Source organism: Pogona vitticeps, chromosome 14 (genome assembly GCF_051106095.1).
Source record: "Pogona vitticeps strain Pit_001003342236 chromosome 14, PviZW2.1, whole genome shotgun sequence".
NCBI lineage: Eukaryota > Metazoa > Chordata > Lepidosauria > Squamata > Agamidae > Pogona > Pogona vitticeps.
In genome coordinates, this window is record NC_135796.1 from 14,549,801 (window position 1) to 14,570,953 (window position 21,153).

General features: G+C 45.3%; 1 protein-coding gene across 1 annotated transcript in view; it reads right to left on the bottom strand.

Annotated features, from left to right (window-relative positions):
* The window catches only part of EP400 (E1A binding protein p400), a 71,055-nt gene that overhangs the window by 48,788 nt on the left and 1,114 nt on the right, over positions 1-21,153 (bottom strand). The window contains exons 2-12 of the mRNA XM_078381920.1: positions 18,891-20,232; positions 11,590-11,677; positions 11,162-11,269; positions 9,401-9,792; positions 8,573-8,878; positions 6,992-7,177; positions 5,211-5,351; positions 4,386-4,464; positions 3,058-3,110; positions 1,749-1,806; positions 202-291 (exon numbers count right to left, since the gene is read on the bottom strand). Of these exons, the coding sequence (XP_078238046.1) occupies positions 202-291; positions 1,749-1,806; positions 3,058-3,110; positions 4,386-4,464; positions 5,211-5,351; positions 6,992-7,177; positions 8,573-8,878; positions 9,401-9,792; positions 11,162-11,269; positions 11,590-11,677; positions 18,891-20,198 (2,809 nt within the window). The 5' untranslated portion in view covers positions 20,199-20,232. The remainder of the gene's footprint in view (positions 1-201; positions 292-1,748; positions 1,807-3,057; positions 3,111-4,385; positions 4,465-5,210; positions 5,352-6,991; positions 7,178-8,572; positions 8,879-9,400; positions 9,793-11,161; positions 11,270-11,589; positions 11,678-18,890; positions 20,233-21,153) is intronic.

Consider the following 21,153-nt stretch of genomic DNA (forward strand, 5'->3'; position numbering starts at 1 on the left):
ATGCTTTTCATACAAACACACTGAACATTTTTCACCCAGGCCACATCCTGACATTCTTAGAAAGCACAGAGGAACCTCACGAGAATTCATCACCATCCAGTACGAGGCATTCCACCCCCAAAAATACAAACACGCTTCCCCGCCCCCGCCCCCCCATTCTCATGGGCGCCGACCTCATCCATGTCTCTGGGCTCTTCTCACCTTCCTTAGCCAAAGTGGACAACTCTGCTTGGTGATTCACGCTGCCTTCCTTCGCTTCCTGCTCCTCAATCGTTTCCTCCTCGTCTTCAACTGGAACAAGAACAAGAACGGCATAAAAATGGTTCGAATGCCTCAAAGCATTTGACAGCATGTCGTTTTATGCCACATATACGTGCTTTGTTTTTCATTCTGTCGGGCTGAGGTTTTTCTGCACCAGACAGTCACAGCTCCTTAACCCCGCTTCCACCAGAATGGCCCCATTCTGCAGAATCCTGAGATCGAGAGTTTGGTGGGGATCTTTGGAACCCTCTGCGAGGGGCCTCCCGTCCTGTAGCTCCAGGAAGTCGAAGGACGCCATCCAAGTACAGAATCCCAGGATTTTGCAGGCAGAAAGTCAAGGCAATTAAAAGAGCATCAGAGCACGGCGGCGGAGGTCCAAATTTCTGCTCGTTGCTTTGGATTTTTTTTTTGAACAGTTGTTCCGTTGTGGTTTTTATAAACTACAGTAAGCCTTCAAAAGCATATAGTTTTAAAAAATGCAGAAAACTGAATTTTTATAAAAGTAATTAAGTACAGACCAGCAAAAGCCTTATGCTAAAGCTAAGAAATGTACAGCGGTGCCTCACTTAACGACGATAATCGGTTCCAGGAAAATCGTCGTTAAGCGAAAACATTGTAAAGCGAAATAAAAAACCCCATTGAAACACACTGAAACCCGTTCAATGCGTTCCAATGGGGTAAAAACTCACTGTCCAGCGAAGATCCCCCATACGACGGCCATTTTCACTGCCTGTATAGCGAGGAATCCGTCCCTAAGCACAGTGGGGAGCCATTTTAAGCACCCAGCGGCCATTTTGAAAACCCGACGATCAGCTGTTTTGATCGTTGTAAAGCGGAAATCGGTTCCCGAGGCAGGGAACCGATTGTCGCTAAGCGAAATTCCATTTAGACCATCGTTTTGCGATCACAAAAATATCATCATAAAGCAGATTTGTCGTAAAGTGGGGCAATCGTTAAGCGAGGCACCGCTGTATTTACTTTATCTGTTTCTAAGCTGACTTCCTCCTAGAGAAGGGTCCCACTTGTACTCAACTTTCCTCATTCGAACTGTAACATGGGTAAATCCAGTGCAGTGGATTACACAATTCTAACGGCAAGGAACCATCCAATATTAAATGGTCTACCTTTAGGAGATGATTTCCTTTAAAAAGGACCACCATTTGATGTTGATCTCCTCTTCCCCTTTATTGCTTGTATGGCTCTTCGCTCTACAGAACAACAAGCCATTCTACCCACTCACAATACGACACACGCGATACGACCGAAACAGGCTGATGAGAACTAAGCACGACAAAGGCATTCTGACTGACCGCTGTAGAAAGGGGGAGGCTGAGAGGAAGTGGCCATGACACGGCATGGACTGAGCGGAAGCCCTCCATACCCTTCTGTTGCAAACTCCATCACTGTCTCATGTTACTAGAGAAATAGGAACGTGTGAATGGCACTGAATTAAAACACAAGGGAGCCTGAGAGGCCACATGACCGACCTTCCTCATCTGTCAGGGACGTGCTCGCTTTCCTCTTTCGTCCAGATGACCACAGACTCTTAAAAAGAGAGAAGAAATTTCAAATTCATATTTCCATTCTCATGTAAGCAGTATTCTGAAGTCTTGCTTAGCAGAAGTTATTGCGACACCCACCCCAAAACCGGTAACTCTCAGAACATTCACGTTAATTCTTCCTCGGTTAATTAAAAAAATAACCTCCTTGACATCTCAGGTCAGGTTGAAAGGATCTCTTTGGGTCATCCCATCAAACGGGAAACAGAAAGAGGTCGACAACCTTCTTATGCGGCCTCCTGTTTATGGTGTAATGCAGTGGTTCCCAATGTTGGGTCTCCAGATGTTCTTGGACTGCAACTCCCAGAAGCCTTCACCACTAGCTGTGCTGGCCAGGATTTCTGGGAGCTGTAGTCCAAGAACATCTGGGGACCTAAGGTTGGGAACCACTGGCCTAATGAACAGGGCGAAACCACGAGCACATTACACTGTAGAGATCTCCTAGGATGTTGTGCCTGATATATTAATCTCAGCTTCTTCTGAAGGCAGAGAAGGCAGGGTGGTAGCAAATGTCTCCTTCACAAGGACTGAGAATGTGATCCTTCCTGAAGCTTGAGAGGGTCCTTAGACATTTTAGGCCATTTCTCTAACCAGGGTACCTGTGACCAAACTCTGCCTGCCATTTTGCTGGCATTCGCTATGCTGGCCAATGAATCTCAGGCTTACAGAGGGGGTGGGAGCGGCTGATGGTAGGGAACAGCAAGAATTTTATGAGACTCGTCTGCAAATTCTATATCCATCTCACTCAGACAAAGAAGAAAATTAAGGGCCTCTCAACTCCCCTTTCCTTTAACCTACAGTATATCCTGGTTTTCTCCCTCATAGGATTCATGGTGACTTAGGATAATGAAATAAAAAAAACACCACATAGCGCTAATAAACAAAACAAGCTACACTATTGAGGAAACTACCCCGTTAAAGCAAGCACCAAATTAACACAATCTAAAACACAATGAAAGAGACGTATAAAACTGCCTTGAGTCCTAGTCCTAAATAAGGGATGTAAATTAAATAAATGGGGAAAGGGTTCTTATTTGGATTCTTGACAGAGAGAACATGGACCATAAATTGCGCTAGGAGCCAACAAGTGCAGTATCTAGCCACTGAATCATCTTTGTATTGTCTTTGTTATATTCAGTGGAGTCCTACTCATCTAATGCAATCAGATATTCCCGACAGCAGTAATACAGGCACAAAATCCAGAGTTACCAGCTGGAGAGGTGCGAGAGGCTCTTACCAGATCTGTTTCTTTTTCCAGCATGATGTCTTCAAAATGTCTCATATCTTTACCTGTAAGAGGGTTAGGTTTTTATGCAATGTCGAAGTCACTCAACTGAGTCTGCACAGCTAGTATTCAAACGCACCAGAGACGAGATAAATACATTCAGGAAGAAGTTAACACATTTCCTTGCAAGGAGCAGGGCTGAATGGTTTTATGAGAGGCATGAAGGGCTCCCTCGAATATAACACCTGTTTAATACATGCACATATTCTGATCCTCATATCTAATTCAGCTTTGATTTCTTTCAAAGACTCGTCGGGAGCTTTGAGAACTGACACAGATGAATTCACATCTTACCTTAAACCACAATTTGGCGTTACACTAAAAAGTTTCAGGATGTGACATATTTTTCCCCCATAACCTGCTCCCCTTACATTTATTCTCTGAATTTACTTATCGTTACAATAGGACTGCACGATCCACGGAAGATCAGTCGTCCCCCCCCCCACGGATGCCCAAAAACGTGGAAGCATTGAATGCTATACATGGCATGGCTCTCTAGTGGCCAGTTCTGGTAAATACATCCTGGAAATACATATCAATACGTATTTCTGAAGTGTTTTTATTTAGTATTTCCACGCAATGGATAAATAAATCTGTGGATACTGATACTGTGGGTGGCTGGGTGGGGGCTCCTACTGTACAAGCAAACTGTGTTTTATACGAACTGTTTCTGGGAGATAAGCAATGTCTTGCCGCATCAATATTTGGATAAGAGACGGCTAGGGAACATCAAATCCTATGGAGGGGAAAACATATGTTTTGGTCTTATCTCCAACATCTTCAGCAAGGGCAAAGTGCAAATCTTGCCGTGAGAAGCACTGCCAGTCAAGAGCTGACAACATGGGATTATATTGACCCAAGGATCTGAGTAGGCAGGAGGCAGCTTCCCATGTCTGTAGTTTCCACTTCTGGTTTTTTAGTTTGCTTTATGCAACCAACAGGTGGACGGGTACACCTCTTCCAAGAAAGGAGGTGCATGCCGTGCAACAGAGGAAGAGCCTAAAACAGCCCTTCTCAACCTTTCAGGAGAAATGGAAACTATTAGGGACACACAAGCGTTTAGAAGGGGAAAAATAATCTGTTTCCATGGATTTCGGTTTCTTTTTTTAAAGACAGCAGCCAAGTTGAAGTAATAATACATGTGCACCTTAAAAAGCAACCAGATAAGGTGGCTATCAATTTTCCACCTGTAACTTCCACCTGGCACCCTTCTCATCAGTATACAATAATAACGTTGTGATCTCTTTTGCAGGCCGCGACACAGAGCGACAATGAATTACCTCTTCTTGAGCGCCTCTTTAGGTTTAAGGCTTTCCTCCTTTTCTCTTGAAATTCAATCTGCAGCTTTATTTCCACAACCTACAGAACATAACAAGAATCAAAGAAGGATCTCATTTTGGAAGGAGAAATCATGTTAATGCCAAATGACTGATGTCCTGCTGTCAGGGTTATCCCAAAACCTCTGTCTGCATTAAACAAATCAGGGATCACTACATGTGGCCCTCCAGATGTTTCTGCCATACCATCATCCCTCCCTACTGGCAAGCCTTATATGGTTGATGGCACTTGTAGCTCAACATCTAGAGGGTCACATGTTCCTCATCTCTGCTTTAGCATGTCCTCAGAAGGAGGCTCCTGGCTTGTTGCTCCTTTCACAAGCCAGAATCTCAAACCATGGCTTATTTTTGGCTTACAAATCATGGTTTGTTCAAAAGCGGCAAACCCATGTTCTGGCAACACACTGAGCAAACTCTTCCTGGTTGATTTGACCAGCCACAATACCAGGAAGAAACAAAGCAGAGGCAAAAGGACTGAATGGGCCAGCTAGTTCAAATCTGGCCAGGTTTCTCCAAAGTTGTGGCTTGGCAATCTGCACCAACGCAGCCATTAAACAACATTAAACCATCTTAGAAAGGCCACGGGGAGTGGCTTGGACGCAGGAGCTCTGCGCTACCTTGGAGGTGGCGTGCAATGCAATTCTAAAGGTTTCTTCTCAGAAAGAAATCCCTCCTGAGCTCAAGAGAGGAGCCACTTAGCATTGTAGCCTTGCTCAAGGATGGCACCGTGATCCGAGCGCCTGCGAATCAAGAGGAAAAGAGCCCTACCTGTTCAATATTGGACCAGAAATATTCTATTTCCCGTGCAATCGTGGCAGCAATGCGCCTGAGTTTGTTCTGTTCCTCCCTCTTGGCCCTGTCTTCATTCAGCTTCTTTTCCTCGTGGTAGCGAGCCACCGTTCGGACCATCTAAGAAAAGAAAAAGTGAAAGCCATCAAGACAAGAAAAGAGGTGTCTTGCACGTTAGTGCAGTTCTTCAGCCTTGGTTACCTGTATTCTCATACAGCAAGTCTAACTCCTGATCAGGCTATCTTCAGTAAGCTGCTACCCATCAAGCATAGCATATTACAGATACCCTCTGTGTTATACTGGATAGAATGATGGATTAGGACTCTGGAGGTTTGGATTCAAATCCCCATTCAGTCACTGGAAGCTCACTGGGCGAGTGGAACCGGTAAAACTACTCCTTAAATATCTCATTTACCTTGAAAGCCCTATTACGGTCTGACCTGATGGCACAGAACAACAAGAAATCAGATTATAGGTCAAAACACAGCCTAGTAGTGTGAGCTTTGACGGACAGCGACCCCTCTGCTCTGGATGCCATGAATTAAGATGGGGCTATGTAATAATAAAAATTCAGATATCTGGAGAAAAGGGACGCCCAGTAAAGTGTTCCTCTCTCATTTCCAAGGAGGCGCCGCCTATAAACAGATTATTAGGATCAACATGTTCACTAACTCAGCTCCTGCTTTTTTCCCTTTGATAATAAAAGCATACAAAAATATCTTAACAGTTAGTGAACTGTAGGTTAATATAAACCTTCAGTTAATGCAACTATGAGTTGAGATTTTTCCCTTGGGCTTCTTTGGCCTGGGGCTCTTTAGAATTTGACACTACAAATCCCTGGCCGCTGTTCATGATGGCCAGGATGATAGAAATTGAATTACAAGTCAATCGGATTGCATAAACCAATAGAGGGATGTCACAGACCACCTAAACTAATAGAGGCCATTTCTACTTGAACAGAATGCAAACTAGGCACGCAGGAAAAAAAATAAAAATAAAATGTTCCTGTGCCTTTATTAAGCAGCACAAGAGTAATGGTGTGAATTGTTGGCCAAAGACCACAAGTCCTTTTGGATTTATTTTTACGACACAACTGCTAGTTCTGTTTTATTGCTTTTTGCTACAGGCCCCTTGTTTTGTGGCTCATCCAGGAACATGCTGGGAATCAATTTCAGCAGCACTACCATCATCCTTAAAACGTTGTATCCTAATGCAGTGGTCCCCAACTGTGGGCTTCCAGATGTTCTTGGACTTCAACACCCAGAAACCCTGGCCAGCAGAGGTGGTGGCGAAGGCTTCTGGGAGTTGTAGTCTGAGAACCTCTGGAGGCCCAAGGTTGGGGACCACTGTCCTAATGAACGTTCTGCTTTACATGATGGTTTTCCTTAGTAAAGTGACTGTCTAGGAGACAATAAACGGGATGATTTATATTTCATTGCTTCTCAATCGGCTTTTCACAATGCTTTAACCTAACCTTTCTAATACAATGTTATTCATTCTTCTTTAATATTTGAATGAATCGCTGCTTTTAGCTTTTCAAATTGGGTTTTTTTTTCCAGAATGTCAGCTGCCTTGGGTCCTTTTTGAGGACAAAGGCAGGGGAGGGGGAAAACTATTTTAGATAAATCAACAAAGGTAGAAAAGCAGAACTCTTGAATCCAAGGCAGGAGAGCTATCCAACCGGCTCGGGAGAAGGCCAGGGCGCGGCTGTCCACGTTCCAGACCACGCCAAGTGAAGTACAAAAGAAGCGTGCTCAGACCTTCTTCGCCGTGGCCATCTTCCACCTCCTCTCTTGAGCAAAGTCCGTCGCCATCCACTGCATTTCCTCCAGGAGATAATCCCACTGAGATTTGGGCCGAGGAGCCTCTTGAAGTTTGGGAAGCCGTCTCAGGGACCACAAGCCCTCTTTCCTCAGCTCCGCGATTCGCTGATGGACTTGGTTTTCCTTTTGGGAAAGCAAGCGAGACAATCCCACACAAATCTGGGTTGACACTCAGTTCTCAGGACGCCCAAGGAACTGTTCCCCACCGACAGGTTAAAATTCTAATTCAGCTATGACGAGCAATGACAGATCCCTCCTTGTTACAAAACACACTCCGAAAAAAAAGCATCCTAGAACGGTGATTTGGTCCCTAGTCATTTTTTTGGACTACAACTCCCAGAAGATGGCCAGGATTTCTGTGAGTTGTAGTCCAAGAACATCTGTAGACCCAAGGTTGGGAATCACTGCCCTAGAAAATGACATTTATAGAGCTGCGGCTTAAGAGCAGGGTTTTCATTAAGAGACAGCAAGAGAAGAGAGCAAAGTAAGGGACGGTTCCCACCTCTCTCCAAACATTCGTTCAGAGGCTGGCTTTGATCCTGTACAATAATGATCAACTCGTCCATTGAGTACAGACCCTTAAGCAGCCAAAAACAGCAAGACAGCCAAGAAGCAGGCTTTGAGCGATCCCTATAATTGTGCAAATCCAAACAATCTTTAGGAGAAATCTGAGGAGGGCAGCTAAATTTGTAGATACAACAGATACGAAAGCAGAGCCATGGAACTTGAGAATGAAGGTGGAAGAGAGTAAGGTTTTTTGAAAAAGAATCAGGTCCACAAGCTTTCCGGACTGCTATAGTCTGGGTCTCTTTACAGAGGCTTAGAGACTACTAGAGTTTTAGGCAAGAACCCTCCTTCACAAGTGTTTTATTTGACCGTTCGACACATTTTATCTAGATTCACAGGGATATGAACCAAAATAAATGAAACTAGTTGAAATTTCAATACAGAACTGGAAGAGTGAGGGGATGTAAGCTAAATTAAAAGACACAGGCAAGTTAAAAACAAAAAGATACAAAGCATTCAGCACCCACTGTGTACAGACCTCCCAAAAAGCAAGCCGCAGCCCCGAAGACATTCATGGTTTGTTTTTTTTTAAGCCTCTTTTTGAAAGGAGAGAGAATGTGGGATAGAGCAGGCAACAGGCTGGGACTTGCTTCATCATTCAGAGAGGTTCACCAAAAGAGGAAGGGCAAAGGCTGACTTTGGAGCAACAAAGCTATCTTCACACACAAAAGCTGAAAGGCTGGACCCCGGGGCATCCCTAGTTCCCGTCATGGGATGGCAAAATGCGTTTATACATCGAAGACCCTGTTTCGCCTTCAGGCTAAGGAACCGGTTATGGAAGAAACAGAATAACGCTGAGCTCGGTGCCACCCGGGCGAAAAAGAACAGAAACGGCACTATAAAGTGGGAAGCAAGGAATTCAGACTCTGCGAGCAGCAAAACTTATATTTTAGAACAGCGTCTCGTCTTTGCCTGGACGCCGCTCCCTGAAAAGGACGGAGGGAATCTTACCAGCTTAACTTGCTCAGCCAGCTTCTCTTGGGAGCCGTCCTGGGCTGAGACGGACGCATTCTGAGCTGCGCTCTGGCCTTTTGGCGTCGCGGCCACTGCCAAGCCTGGGGGTTTGGTGGCCACCGGGGAGGATGATTTATTGGTCGCGGGCGAGGTCCGGTTGCTTTGTGCCGGGTAGGGGGTCTGCGGCGTCGTGCTGGAAAGGGCTGCCGGCAGAGTGGAGGAGGGAGGCGGAAGGGTGCTGGCTGGAAGGAGGCGTTGGGAATTCGGGGCGGCGTCCACCGAGGTGCGCACCAGGGTCACGGCCTAGGAGGGGCACACACCCATTGTGATGCAAGGTTTAACACAGCAAAACAGAAGGCGCCGCGTTGCCAAAACACAAATGACAGCAGCGTGATACAAAATGCATTTGCTAAATTCTGACCTCATCATCATCATCATGGGCTGTCAAGTCAGTTCGGACTTACGATGACCCTTTTCAGGGTTTTCCCAGGTACGTAGAGAATATTCAGATGTGGTTTGATATTCCCTTCTTCTGGGACTGGGCAGCTTGCCCAAGGCCACCCAGGCTGGCTTTTCCCCTGTGTATTACGTACTCTGTTGCACAATTTGCTCTGGCAGCTAAGACACTGAGGGTTCGATTTGTTAAGGTTTATAATATTGCATAAATGTTGATCATAGTGACTTTGATATTATACGCTATGCCACCATTCCCAGAAGGGGTTTATTGACCCCCTGGGGCATCTTTTTGCTTTAATCGTTTTTATGAAAAGCCTGCCTTCGTAAAAGGCCTAGGGCCAGAGACAATAAAGGTACAATGTGTGATACCTGCTGCTGTGCTAGAGGTTGCGGCTGGGGTGCCGGCGCGGTCATCTGCCCTTGCACGTGTGGGGCTGGCTGGACTTGCGGCTGAAGGGGGGCTGGGACTTGGCTGTGCGACACGGCAGCCGTGACAGAGACGCTTTGCGGCTGGGCCTTCACATGAATCAGAGGCTGGGCGGGAGCCTCCGTGATCTGTGGCGGCTGCTGGGCGAGCTGCAGCGGGGCCGGGAGAGACGTGATGGGGAGGTTGGCGGGTTGCAACCGCCCGGGCAGCTGGGGTGGAGGTGTGTGGAGACTCGCCGCGTTCTGTACCGGAGGCCCTTTGGAAGGGTCATACTGTTGCTGGCTTTGCTTCTGCCCAGTAAGCTGTACCGCTTGAGGGGTGGGAGGCATGCCACCTGCGAAGGAAGGAGAAAAACAAGATGAATTTATATATTTTTTTAAAAAACACGTTTTGGGATGGGTGGGTGCCTGGGCACATCAAGCCGAGAAATTCCGTACAGTAGGACCCCCTTATCCATGGGAGAAGCACCTGCTGATTAACTTATCCATAGTCTGAAAAGACAGTGATGCCCCGCTTGACAATTACCTTGTTAGACGAGGAAATCGCTTAATGATGAAGTTTTTGCGATCGCTTTTGTGATCGCAAAACGATGTTTTAATAGAGAAAAATCGCTTCACGATGATCGGTTCCCTGCTTCAGGAACTGATTTTTTGCTTAACAACAATCAAAACAGCTGATCGTCGGGCTTTCAAAATGCCACCTGCTGTGTATAATGGCTCCCAGCTGTGTTTTAGGATGGATTCCTCACTATACAGGCACCAGAAAATGGCCGTCCCATGGAGGATCTTCGCTGGACGCTGAGGTATTTCGCCCGTTGGAACGCACTGAACCGGCTTTCAATGCATTTCAATGGGATTTTTACTTTCGCTTGACGACGATTTCGTTCTACAGCGATTTTGCTGGAACGGATTATCCTCGTCAAGCGAGGCACCACTGTATTGAAAATATGAAAAGAAAAAAAATCCTAGAAATAGATATTTCTAAAGTTGAAGTTATCAGAACTGGTCACTAGATAGCACCAAAGACCATGCAACGTACAACATTTGCTAGAGAAATAACATTTGCTATAATCCACATTTTTCAGCATCCGCTGGGGTGGGGGGCTTGGAACCGATCCCCTGTGAATACAGGGGCCCTACTGTACTCACTTTGACACACAACACCGCTTGGTTTTCAAGTCACTAGATAATCACAGCAAGAGATCCAATCAACACCAGTCTTTCATGACACAAAAACTTATGATTTATTTTTTAAAAAAAAATAGCAATAATGAGCCAGTACACAAAGAACGAACAAAGAAACCTTATTTCTAAATGGTTGTCAACAGATCCTACAGTTTTAACACGAAGTTGACAAACAACTGCAGGGAGCAGAAAGGACACAGCACAGAGGTGTACAAACTAATATGGAATGAAATATAGACCAGGCTTCGGTAACCCGGCAGGCTCCAGAGTGAATGGATTTTTGCATTGATCTCTGTGACTGTTTTCCATGCCGACATGCACCACGGGAGCACGGAACCCGGCTCCTTGGACACTAACGAGGCATTTCACACCAAATATTAATTTGCAAGGGGGGGGGACATGCGAGGTGGAACCAGGGAATGCCACAAATGCTCTGTTCTACAAGGGTTTCTGTATCCGGCACTGACATCCCCCCCTCTTGCTAAATTAATCTATGGCTGGCATGGGGTGAGACGGTACCTTGTGCCGTTGGCATGAGCTGCTGAAGAGGGACTCCTGAAGCCACGCCTGGATGCTGAAAAACCATCCCATGACGGCCCACTTCAATGCGGGGTCTCTTAGACGAATCTGGTGATATTCAAATTCCATTTACGGCAGGGTGCAGCGGAAGGGGTTTCAGGTTTACAACGTTGACAAAGACGACCCCCCCCCGCGCGCGTTTACCGCTTTGCTATCTAACAAGACTACCGGGCACAACACAGGATCAGTGCAGAAGACGCTTTCTCGCATTCAGCCCTACTGTTAGAAGAGGAGCCCAGGACGTACATCCAATAATCTCATGGCAAACAGCAGGAGAAACGCTTTGGCAAGGACCTATTTACGTAAGTGCTCGACAACGGCCGTCCTGGCGTTAAGGATCTAAAGGGATGCGAAGAAAGGGACCATACCTGGCGAAGTAAGTGCTTGCTGTCTTTTAAACGCTTCGATTTCTATGGTATTCACGGCTCCTGTAACCGGAGTCCCTGCATGAACCTGCTAGTATAAAACAAAATAGAACAGTCAAAATTCAGTTAAAGGCTCGGCTCTCCCCAGCTGTCACAAAATCCTTGTCTGAGTATTTTTTTTTTACTTTTTTTTTAAGCTGCATGAAGAAATGGATAGAAAAATCTGCCCAAGAGCTGCTGGCCTCTTTTAATAACCTTTAAAATGAAGAAATATGGAACAATCCCAACACGCTTACCTCGGTTGGCGCGGATCGCCATTTAAGATAACCTTTGCATCCAGGTTTATATGGAGCATTTACTGCCCAAATGGTACAGTGGAGGGTATGAGAATAACAAAGATATATATATTTAGTCTCTTTCCTAATAAAGTAAATATAGGTTAACAGCTTCGCTTCCCCCCACAGCTCAAAGCCTCCTTCCGCTTGATTCTGTAATGAATCATAACCCTGCACTGAATTGAAAATAGAAATATCAGTTCGGAGTTTGCAGTGTTATATAACTCCCACCAAAAAACAAGCACGTTTCGTCCCACACCCAGGATACAGGAGCTATCCAGCTTCTGATGTACAGTGGTGCCTTGCTAGACGATGATAATCCGTTCCACTGAAATCGCTGTCTAGCGAAATCATTGTCTAGTGAAAAGCAAATCGTCGTCTAGCGAAAATGGGTTTGCGAAACACCACTGTACCTAACTTACTCTACATCCAGAGCCACCCCACTTCTGGTGGATGTAAGAAACAAAGGAGGGACAGGCCGACTACGACGAGACTCCAAGAAGAAACCTGAAAGCATTTTTGCCTGCGGAGGCTATGGCGGCAGGAAAAATGAGTTTATACCAGCCAAGTAGTGCATGTTCTTACATCTGATTTATGCAAAACTGCTCAATGGTTTAGGGATCTGGCTTCAGAGCCAGAGGTTGGCATTCAATGCCCCACTGGTGCCAGCCTACGTAGCCTTGGGCAAGCTGCACGGCCGCAGCGCACCCCTGAGATAAAGGGAAGAATGAACCACTCTTGAGGACTCGCTACCTAGAAAACTTTGAGAAGGTTCGCCTTTGTCAGAATTGACTTGACGGCACAGATTTAGGATTTAGGATAGCGTGCTGGATGTAGGGAGAGATTGCATTTCATACTCGGAGAGAACCACTTCTCTGTGCAAGAAGGTACCGTTGATCCTTTAAGAAAAGCACCTTCAGGGGAAAGGGTGGGGGGTAAAAAGCATTCAGTTTAGATGTAAGAGGTAAGCTTGCGTTCCTCACAGCCCTGTCCTCAAATGCAAGCAATGGCTTAAATAGGAAAAAAAAAAGGTGCTTATGGATACCATTGAGATTGGGTTTATCTCTGGTGATCACACTCCCCAAGAATCAAATTTGTTGCAGTATACACAACCTCAGCCTGGATTCTGTTTCTGGGTCACAGTAAGCTATGCCAAGGACTATTCCACCACCACCACCCCATAACCGAACACCCTCTATAAAAAGTCACTTGCCTGGCCAAAGAAAGAAAAATCTACGAGCTAAATCTAGTAATCTCAACTAGAGCCAACCTATTGAAATGAACAGACGCATTAGGCTATTTATTTTATTTATTGCATACATTTATATACCACCCCATTAGTGTGAAGCCCTATTAACAAACAGGTCAGCAGTTCTTATAAGCACCACTGATTTGGTAAGTCCACACTATGTGGGGACCACCATTTGGGTTTAACCCTAGATGAACATGGCTAGAAAGGGAAGATTTATAAACGAGGAGGAAAATTATAATTATTACTTTAAGTCTTTCTATCCCACCTTTCACTAGAAATTGAGGGGAGTTCCACAATTAAAGTTATCGAAAACAGTAATGCCTACATGATTAGAAATGAGCTAGCAGAACAATTGGCAAGTTTTTACTGGGGCAGAAAAACAGAAGCCTCAAAAGACACTTGCAATAATAGTACAGTACCGAGATGGGCAGAAAGCACCGGTTCGTCGGTTCGTGACGGTTCGTTTCTCAGCTGAACGGGTGTTTGGCAATTCTCAGCCCCGCTTCTGCCAGCTGGTGCCCAATCAGAGGCAGCGCCTGAAGCAAGGAGGGAAGCTGGGTGGCTGCCTCTGAGTGGGTGCCGGCCAGCAGAGGCGGAGCTAAGAATGATCGAACGCCCTGTTCGGCTGAGAAACGAATTTGCACGAACCACCAAACTGGTGCTTCGTGCCCATCTCTAGACTGCACCCCTGGCAGCAGGGAAACCTCCCCATGGAGGGGATTCTGTAGATACAGTGCCACAGCTGAGAGAACGTTTTCTAGCTTTGAAAGGCTATTGGTGTGTGAAGGTAAGAGACCATTTCTTCCCATATCTGAACCAGAAAAAAATGGGTATATTTATTGGATTTATACACTCCTATTCTTCATACAAACAAAAAAAAGAGGGAGGGTTTTAAGATCATAAAATCAAATTGCAACTACAAAAAAACTATGAAACAAATTTGAGGATTAAAAATGAAAACCTAGTTTAAAATGCAGCAAATGAAAGAAAATATAATACTCAAATGATTCAAAGCCCTTTTTTGCAGCTGCTAAAAGCAAACATACCTACAGAGATAGCAGGCAAGGCCCCCCTCTCCGTTGGGAGGGAGTTCCACCGTCGCCAGAAAGCCTCTCACATCCTCAACGTGTGTCTCTCTGGGGGCAGTGGAACTGAGAAAAAAAGCTTCTCCCCCGATGATCTCAAAGCTCATGTCAGCTTAACAAGTGTGTGAAATAGTCACATGAGCCCAAATGATGTGTGGTTGTTCACAGATAGTTTCTGTAGGATCCCTATGGCCTCCAAATATATCTAAATTTTCCTAAATGCACTGCCACAATGTCTGGGGGAGCATACTTGAAACAAGAGCCCAGTGCTGGAAGAATGCCAATGAAATCTACCAAAGCTTTTACAACTCATAGATATTTAGAGCCCGTATCGTCTTTCAGCACCTTAGCACCGCATCTGATGACAATGAATTCCACAGTTCAACCATGTGTTGGGTGAAATAATTTCTTTTGTTTATCTTTCATCTATTACCCTCCAAATTCACTGGTATTTGGGAGCAGGGTGGAAAAAGCTTGTTATTGGCTTTCTCAGTATCATATAGACTGTAATTTTATAAACCCCTGTTTATTCTGTCTTAAATCATGTCCCGACTAATATTTTTATAAACCAAAAAGGCTTCATAACAAATGCTATTAGTCTCCTCTCATGTTGGGAAAAAAAGAGAGAGACAGGGAAAAATCCCAGGCTTGTAATGGTTTGGAACCCATTTTACACTGGAGTGTCTATCTTTCAGAACATCAGCCCATACTAGTAAATATATGTCATGCGCTCAACCTCCAATCCATTATGAGGCTAAAGGCTGCCCATTTCAAGGGGCATTCAAAAACATCCTCTCTTAAGATATTCTCCATGTGTGTTCTGTTGATGTATCATTGTGGATTTGCATCTATTGTTTGTTCTTTGTTTTTAATTTAAATTTTGAGAAGTTTAATGTTGAGTGGATGGGCTACTATTACATTGTGTTGCTCCTGTAAACTTCTAAAGCAATAAGTCAAGAAAATAAAGGCTCAAATTCAAAAAAGGAAATCACAGTTTATCATTACAGCTGGGCGTGACAAGCCATGTAACTGATCCTGTTTCATTCATCTCACAATTAAAGTGATCAACCGTGTGTGCTTATATATCTGCCAATAAAGCAGATAAATCATTTGATTATGCATTTATAAAACAGAGAACTGTTCACTGTATGTATCTTATAAAAAGAGGTGGTGCAGCTTAAAATCTCTACAGTGGGGCCCCGCTAGACGATTACCCCGCAAAATGGGTAATCCGCAGGACGATGACTTTCTGCGATCGCTATAGTGATTCGCAAAACTGTTTTTCCTATGGGGGATTTCGCTGGATGATAATTTGGTCCGTGCTTCACAGACTGTTTTTCGCAAGACAACAATTTTACAGCTGATCGGCGCTTTCGTTTTTCGCAAGACAGCGATTTTACAGCTGATCGGCGCTTCGCAAAATGGCTTCCCTACGGGCAATTTTCATTGGATGACAACGAATTTTCCCCATTGGAATGCATCAAACGGATTTCAATGCATTCCTATGGGGAAATGCTTTTCACAAGACAATGTTTTCGCAAAACAGCAATTTCAATGGAACGACAATTAACATCGTCTCGTGGGGCACCACTGTACTTAAAGAAAGCCTTCAGAATGGAGGACAAAAAGAGGAAGAGAGAACAGGATTTTAGAAGGAATTCACAGTTACAGACAGAGCGAGACCCACACTGTTACCACGCAGAACGCACAAGGAGACCAGAGGACAAGCAAACCAAGATGGAGCACATTAAAAGCTGAAGGTTAATGAAATAAGCCAGCAACTTTGAGACAAGTGGTGTTTGGGGGTAGTAACTCCTCTTCCAATGCCCCATTAAACACTCAGACATCTGAAAGTGCAAAAGTTCTCGCATTCCTTTGTGGCTTTCAGATGAAAAAGAATGGGCTCTCGGGAAACAAAAGCTCCTGCTTTCAATTTATCAGATCTGAATGAGAATCATCATCATCATCATCATCTGGGATGAAACTAGAAGTTTAGAACCATTAAAAAAAATAAGGTACCTGAAACGGTTGCTGCTGGGTTGAAAAAGCAGCAGAAACATTTGGAGGAAGCTGGGTTGCTATAGCAACAGGAGTACCAGTCTGCCCATCCTTTCCTGTCACAACCTTTACCTGAGAGGGAAAAAAATATTTTTGGGGAAAAAAACAAGAAGGGAAATCATTTTTTTCTTTCATTTTCGCTCGCTTTAAAAATCGGATCAACACACCCCATGTCGTGTTTTTTTTTTTGCGTTCCTCAGTGAAGAGGAGGATGATAAGCAAAGAGCCGCCGCGGCTGTGATGCAGCTTCGAAGCATCTCTTAAATGACCTCCTGCTCTGTCCTTAAATGCAGCAAAACACAGCCGGGGGGGGGGGGGGACAGAACAGCAATGATTTAAGTCGTCTGTCGACCGAGAGAAAATTTTAGCGTCGTCGCTTTTCCAGATTTTGTTTTGGCTTTTTGTAACAGACAACAACATTAGCACGACAGACAGTGCACACGGAGAGAAGCCCCGACATTTATTAAGCAATGAGCATAGCGTCCATGCTCTCCCCTCACGCCCGCCCCCCCCCAATCCTGCCGGATCAGCCCACCCAGGCAAAGGATGAAGTGCGTTGCTTTAGCAGGAGGTGATGGAAGGAGGGAAGGAGGACAAGAGAGAGAAAGACCACAAAGCACAAAAGAAACAAGGTCCCTCTAAAGAGTCTTTCCCACCCCTCCAAAAAGTTGCATAAACTGGCAAACAACCAAAGCAGATTCTCCCCTTTTTTTGGTGAAGGGGGCGCGCGACATCCTTCTTAAGTGACCTTGGATCAATCTGACTCAAAATAATAAAACCTCCTTGATCAACTGAACTCGAAAGGCGCCTCCTCGCATAAAGGCATCTACAGAACTGGGGCCGAGTTTGTGTTAACCATTCTAGGGAAAGATATAAATATCTGTTTACATTGTGCAAAAAGGGGGGGCAAGCATACAGGAGTCCTGTTTAACTCTTCCAAAAGGAGAGAGAGAAGGAAAAATACAAATAATTCGGAGAGAGAAAAAGGACTCCTTTAAAAGATCTTTTGAGAAACCACCACGCATAGAGAAAAGCACAATTTATGGTGTTTTGCGGTCACAAACGCAAAGTTCTGACTCCGAAGTTGCCGGCCACAGAGCCTGGCCAAACGTTAGGAAGAACAACTTTCAGAACACGGCCAAAGAGCCCGAAAAACCCACAGCAACCAGTAAATTACACTGTTTGTGCTTCTGTGCCATCTGATCCAGTCAGATGGACCAAAGAGCCCTTTCACACCCTTCAAATTAGATTCCAGTGGGATTTCCAAGAGATATCAATAAACAAACATTGAACATCTGTCTAAATATTAGACGGTTGCTACCATGTAGAAGCTTTTGCTAGATTGACCAGTTGCATTCATTAGGAACGCTTCTGTAGATTCAGTACTGAGATCAACACACAAATGAACATGTACGAATATTTTGTGTTCTGAATATTCGCTTCAGCTGACGAATACTTGAAAGCCTGACTGCTCAGTCAGTCTAAGAAGTCTCCTTACATAAGGCAAGCTCTCCAGTTTAATGGGACCATACCACTGCTGCCACTTGATACAACCAAGTCATGAAAGTGACCAATTGTCAGATTAAAGAGCTCATCAAGACAATGAAAACATAAATAAGCTTCCAATGTTTAAAAAAGGAGATCAGTAATATCTCACAAATCCACAAGCATCGCTCAAGGAGGGGTGCCTTGCAAATCAACAACTCTGTCTCCGACAACTTGTTACGGCTACCTACGATGGCTATTATTTCACTTCTCAAGGCTCAACGTTTGACTAACTGCTACTGTGCATCTGAGACACCACAAATACTGCAGCTGGCTTCCTTTCTAAGAGACCGTTCGGTTCTTCGCTAAACTGAGTTTCGGTAAGCGCACTGAAAAAGATTTCTGTTGAAACGTAAGGTCTGTCTGGTAAGAGAGCTCATGAGAATTGTAAGCACCATATTTTTTGACAACAGACACTTCAGCTACAACCTGGGCAGGAGGGGTGGATTTTTATGCGGCAATTCACAATATAAAAGGATTCAGACCTTAATGGGTGTAGGGGAAGATGCACAGGGATTTTCTCATTCTTTCCCCTGATCTCAGTTAACATTTCCATTTTATCATAATTAATTCTGCAATGTGAGGTAAGAGGAGGGATGGCCTGAGGTCACTCACTCAGCTTCATCGCTAGCAAGGACAGGATCCGAAATCTCATCCCCTCTGATCAATGGTCATCTGGAACCGCACTCTGACTTTCCAGAAGCAGAAGCATACATAAAATCAGGATGAATTATAACTCAACAGCGTGACTAAATTTAAAGCTCAATCCTGAATCAATGACACGCATGCCTGTTGGACATGTCAGTTGCACTCTGTGATTCGGAATGAAAGCTATCGCAGTCCAAGTGTTATCTTACAGCTCTGTACATCACACAACCCAACCATAACCACGAGCGCTCCAACATCGATGTGATTTCAACTAAGCTGACTTTCACTGAGGAATCTGGAAGACTGCAGAATTAAAATACCAAACAACCTGAATTCATCGCCAATAGATTGTGAACGACCGTTAACACACAGATTTCTTACCTCGTCGTTGATCACCTCGGACTGCTCCTCCTCTTCCTCCTCCTCCAGGTCCAAGTCATTTTGCCTAAGATACGCCTGCAACGGCACACAATGCTTCTTCTTAAAAGCTAAGAAGTCCATCATGTTTCCTTGCAGGTGCTGCAGGAAAAACAACTCAATCAGATACTCCTTGAAAGCCTCTTTCAGGGTCTCCATTTGCTTGAGATGGTGGTCCAAGCACTGCTTTCTCATCTGAGCTGCTTCTTGGGTGGCTGGAGGGATCTCCTCGAGCTTTTTCGGCTTCTTCACCAACGCACAGACGGAGGAGGTCAGGGTGGTCAGCCCCTGCGACATACCGCCTCGGGAAGGACTCGTGGGAGGGGGTGGCGATGTCATTCCAAAGGTGGGAGGTCCTCCGACCCCAGCGATCAGCCCACCCGAGGTCCGGTCATACCCCAAAGGTCTGCTCAGCTGCTGTCCTTGAAGCACCTGCTGTTGTTGCTGCATGCCCTGGATGATGTTGCTGATCTGCGGGGGGAGGCTGTTGGTTGTAATGTGGCCAGGGCTGGGTAGAGGTTGGATGTTGGCCCCACTGGCTACCGGGCTTTGGGGTCCCAAGTGGTGGATAGTGCCACCGGTCTGTGAATGAGGCTGAGACAACCTACGTTCTCTGACTGTCGTCGGCGCCGCAGACGTCGAGAGCTGCACCTGAGCCGTCGCGCCTTGAGAAATCTGGGCAATGCCGGAGCCTTCTTGATACACAAAGTGCCCGCCATTGGAAGGGCTCAGGCTGATCTGTCGCACAAGCACGCTGGCGTCCACAAAGCCTCGCGTCGGGCTCTGGCTGCACATCCCCAAGCCGGGCCCAGGGGCGCCAGCCCGAACGTTGGATATGGATTGCACCGGCACTGGGGTAGGTTGCGTGGGGCTCTGAGACTGAACCTGGGGTGCCAGCGGCGATGTGACCTGGATGTAGGAAGGCGACCCATGCTCGAACCTTCTCTGCTGAGGACTGAACTGGAAACTCGGGGAGGTTGGGCTCGGGATTGGCAAGGGGGTAAGGGTGATCTGCTGGTTTCCTGTTGCCACCGGCCCGACATTTTGCAAAGTGATGTTCACGTTCTGTCCGGTGACGGGGCTTCTGCTCATGATGAACTGCTGGATCTGGTAGCCAGGAGACTGCGGTGCAGATGGGCTCACAGAAGGGGCAAAGGAAGGGGCCGGAGACTGGGGTAGATTTGTCTGCTGATCTTCACTCTCATTGCCTGTGAAGGAGCGTGACCTTTGGAGCTGGCGCTGGGCATTCTGAGATCCACTGCCATGCTGCATTATTATGGCCTTTTTAAAAAATCCGTCTCAAATTCTGAAAAGAAGACAAAGTTCCATTAAGCAAACCATCTTTCTCACATACAAATACACCATCCTCCCCTTTCGTCCCCGAAGCAATTCTCCCTCACCCCATGGTGGCCAGCTCTATCAACAGGACTGTTGTGAGGATAAAAGGGAGAACCACGTATTTGGATTCATCAAATGCAGAACCATAAATGCAAGTAGCCATAAGGATAATAAAAACACTGACTCCTTAAAACACTGCTTATTCCCCCAGAAAAGTATTTGTCAATAAACCAACCATAACAAACAAAACAAGAAGAAAAACAGCAGCTCCTCGAATAAACTTTTTCTTGTTTGCCATAACAGGACAAGTGAATGAAATATCCACCTGCAATGGGCTGCGAAATTTACGAGGATAACCTAGAGTACCTGCTCCCAGCCTCACGGACATTGCAGGATGGAAAACCACGTCCACTGCCATAGCGTGAACAACCAAAACAATAGCATTGTGGTACTCATAAAAGGAAGATACTCATTTCGTTATGAGCTCTCGTGGGTCGCAACCTATGGATTCAAAAACAAGGAGCACAACATCATAACATGGATATAAGTGTTATTGTTCGTCTCTATTGTTTATTAATTGCTCCCATATTTTGCATAGAAAAACACAGATTATGCAAAATATAAAATTAATAAATAAGAGGAATTAGCAATAATAACAATTATAGGGCTAGCAACAATAAAAACAATGGCAACTTCCACACCTTACAGAATCATAGAATGATGGAGTTGGAAGGCCACGGAGTCCAATCCCCTGCCCAAGGCAGGAACCCAAATCAAAGCAGATCTGCCAGGTGGTTGTCTAAATTTCTCTTGAATGCCTCCAATGTTGGAGTGGTCACCATCTCTCGAGGTCATTAGTTCCATTATCATACTGCTCAAACAGTTAGGA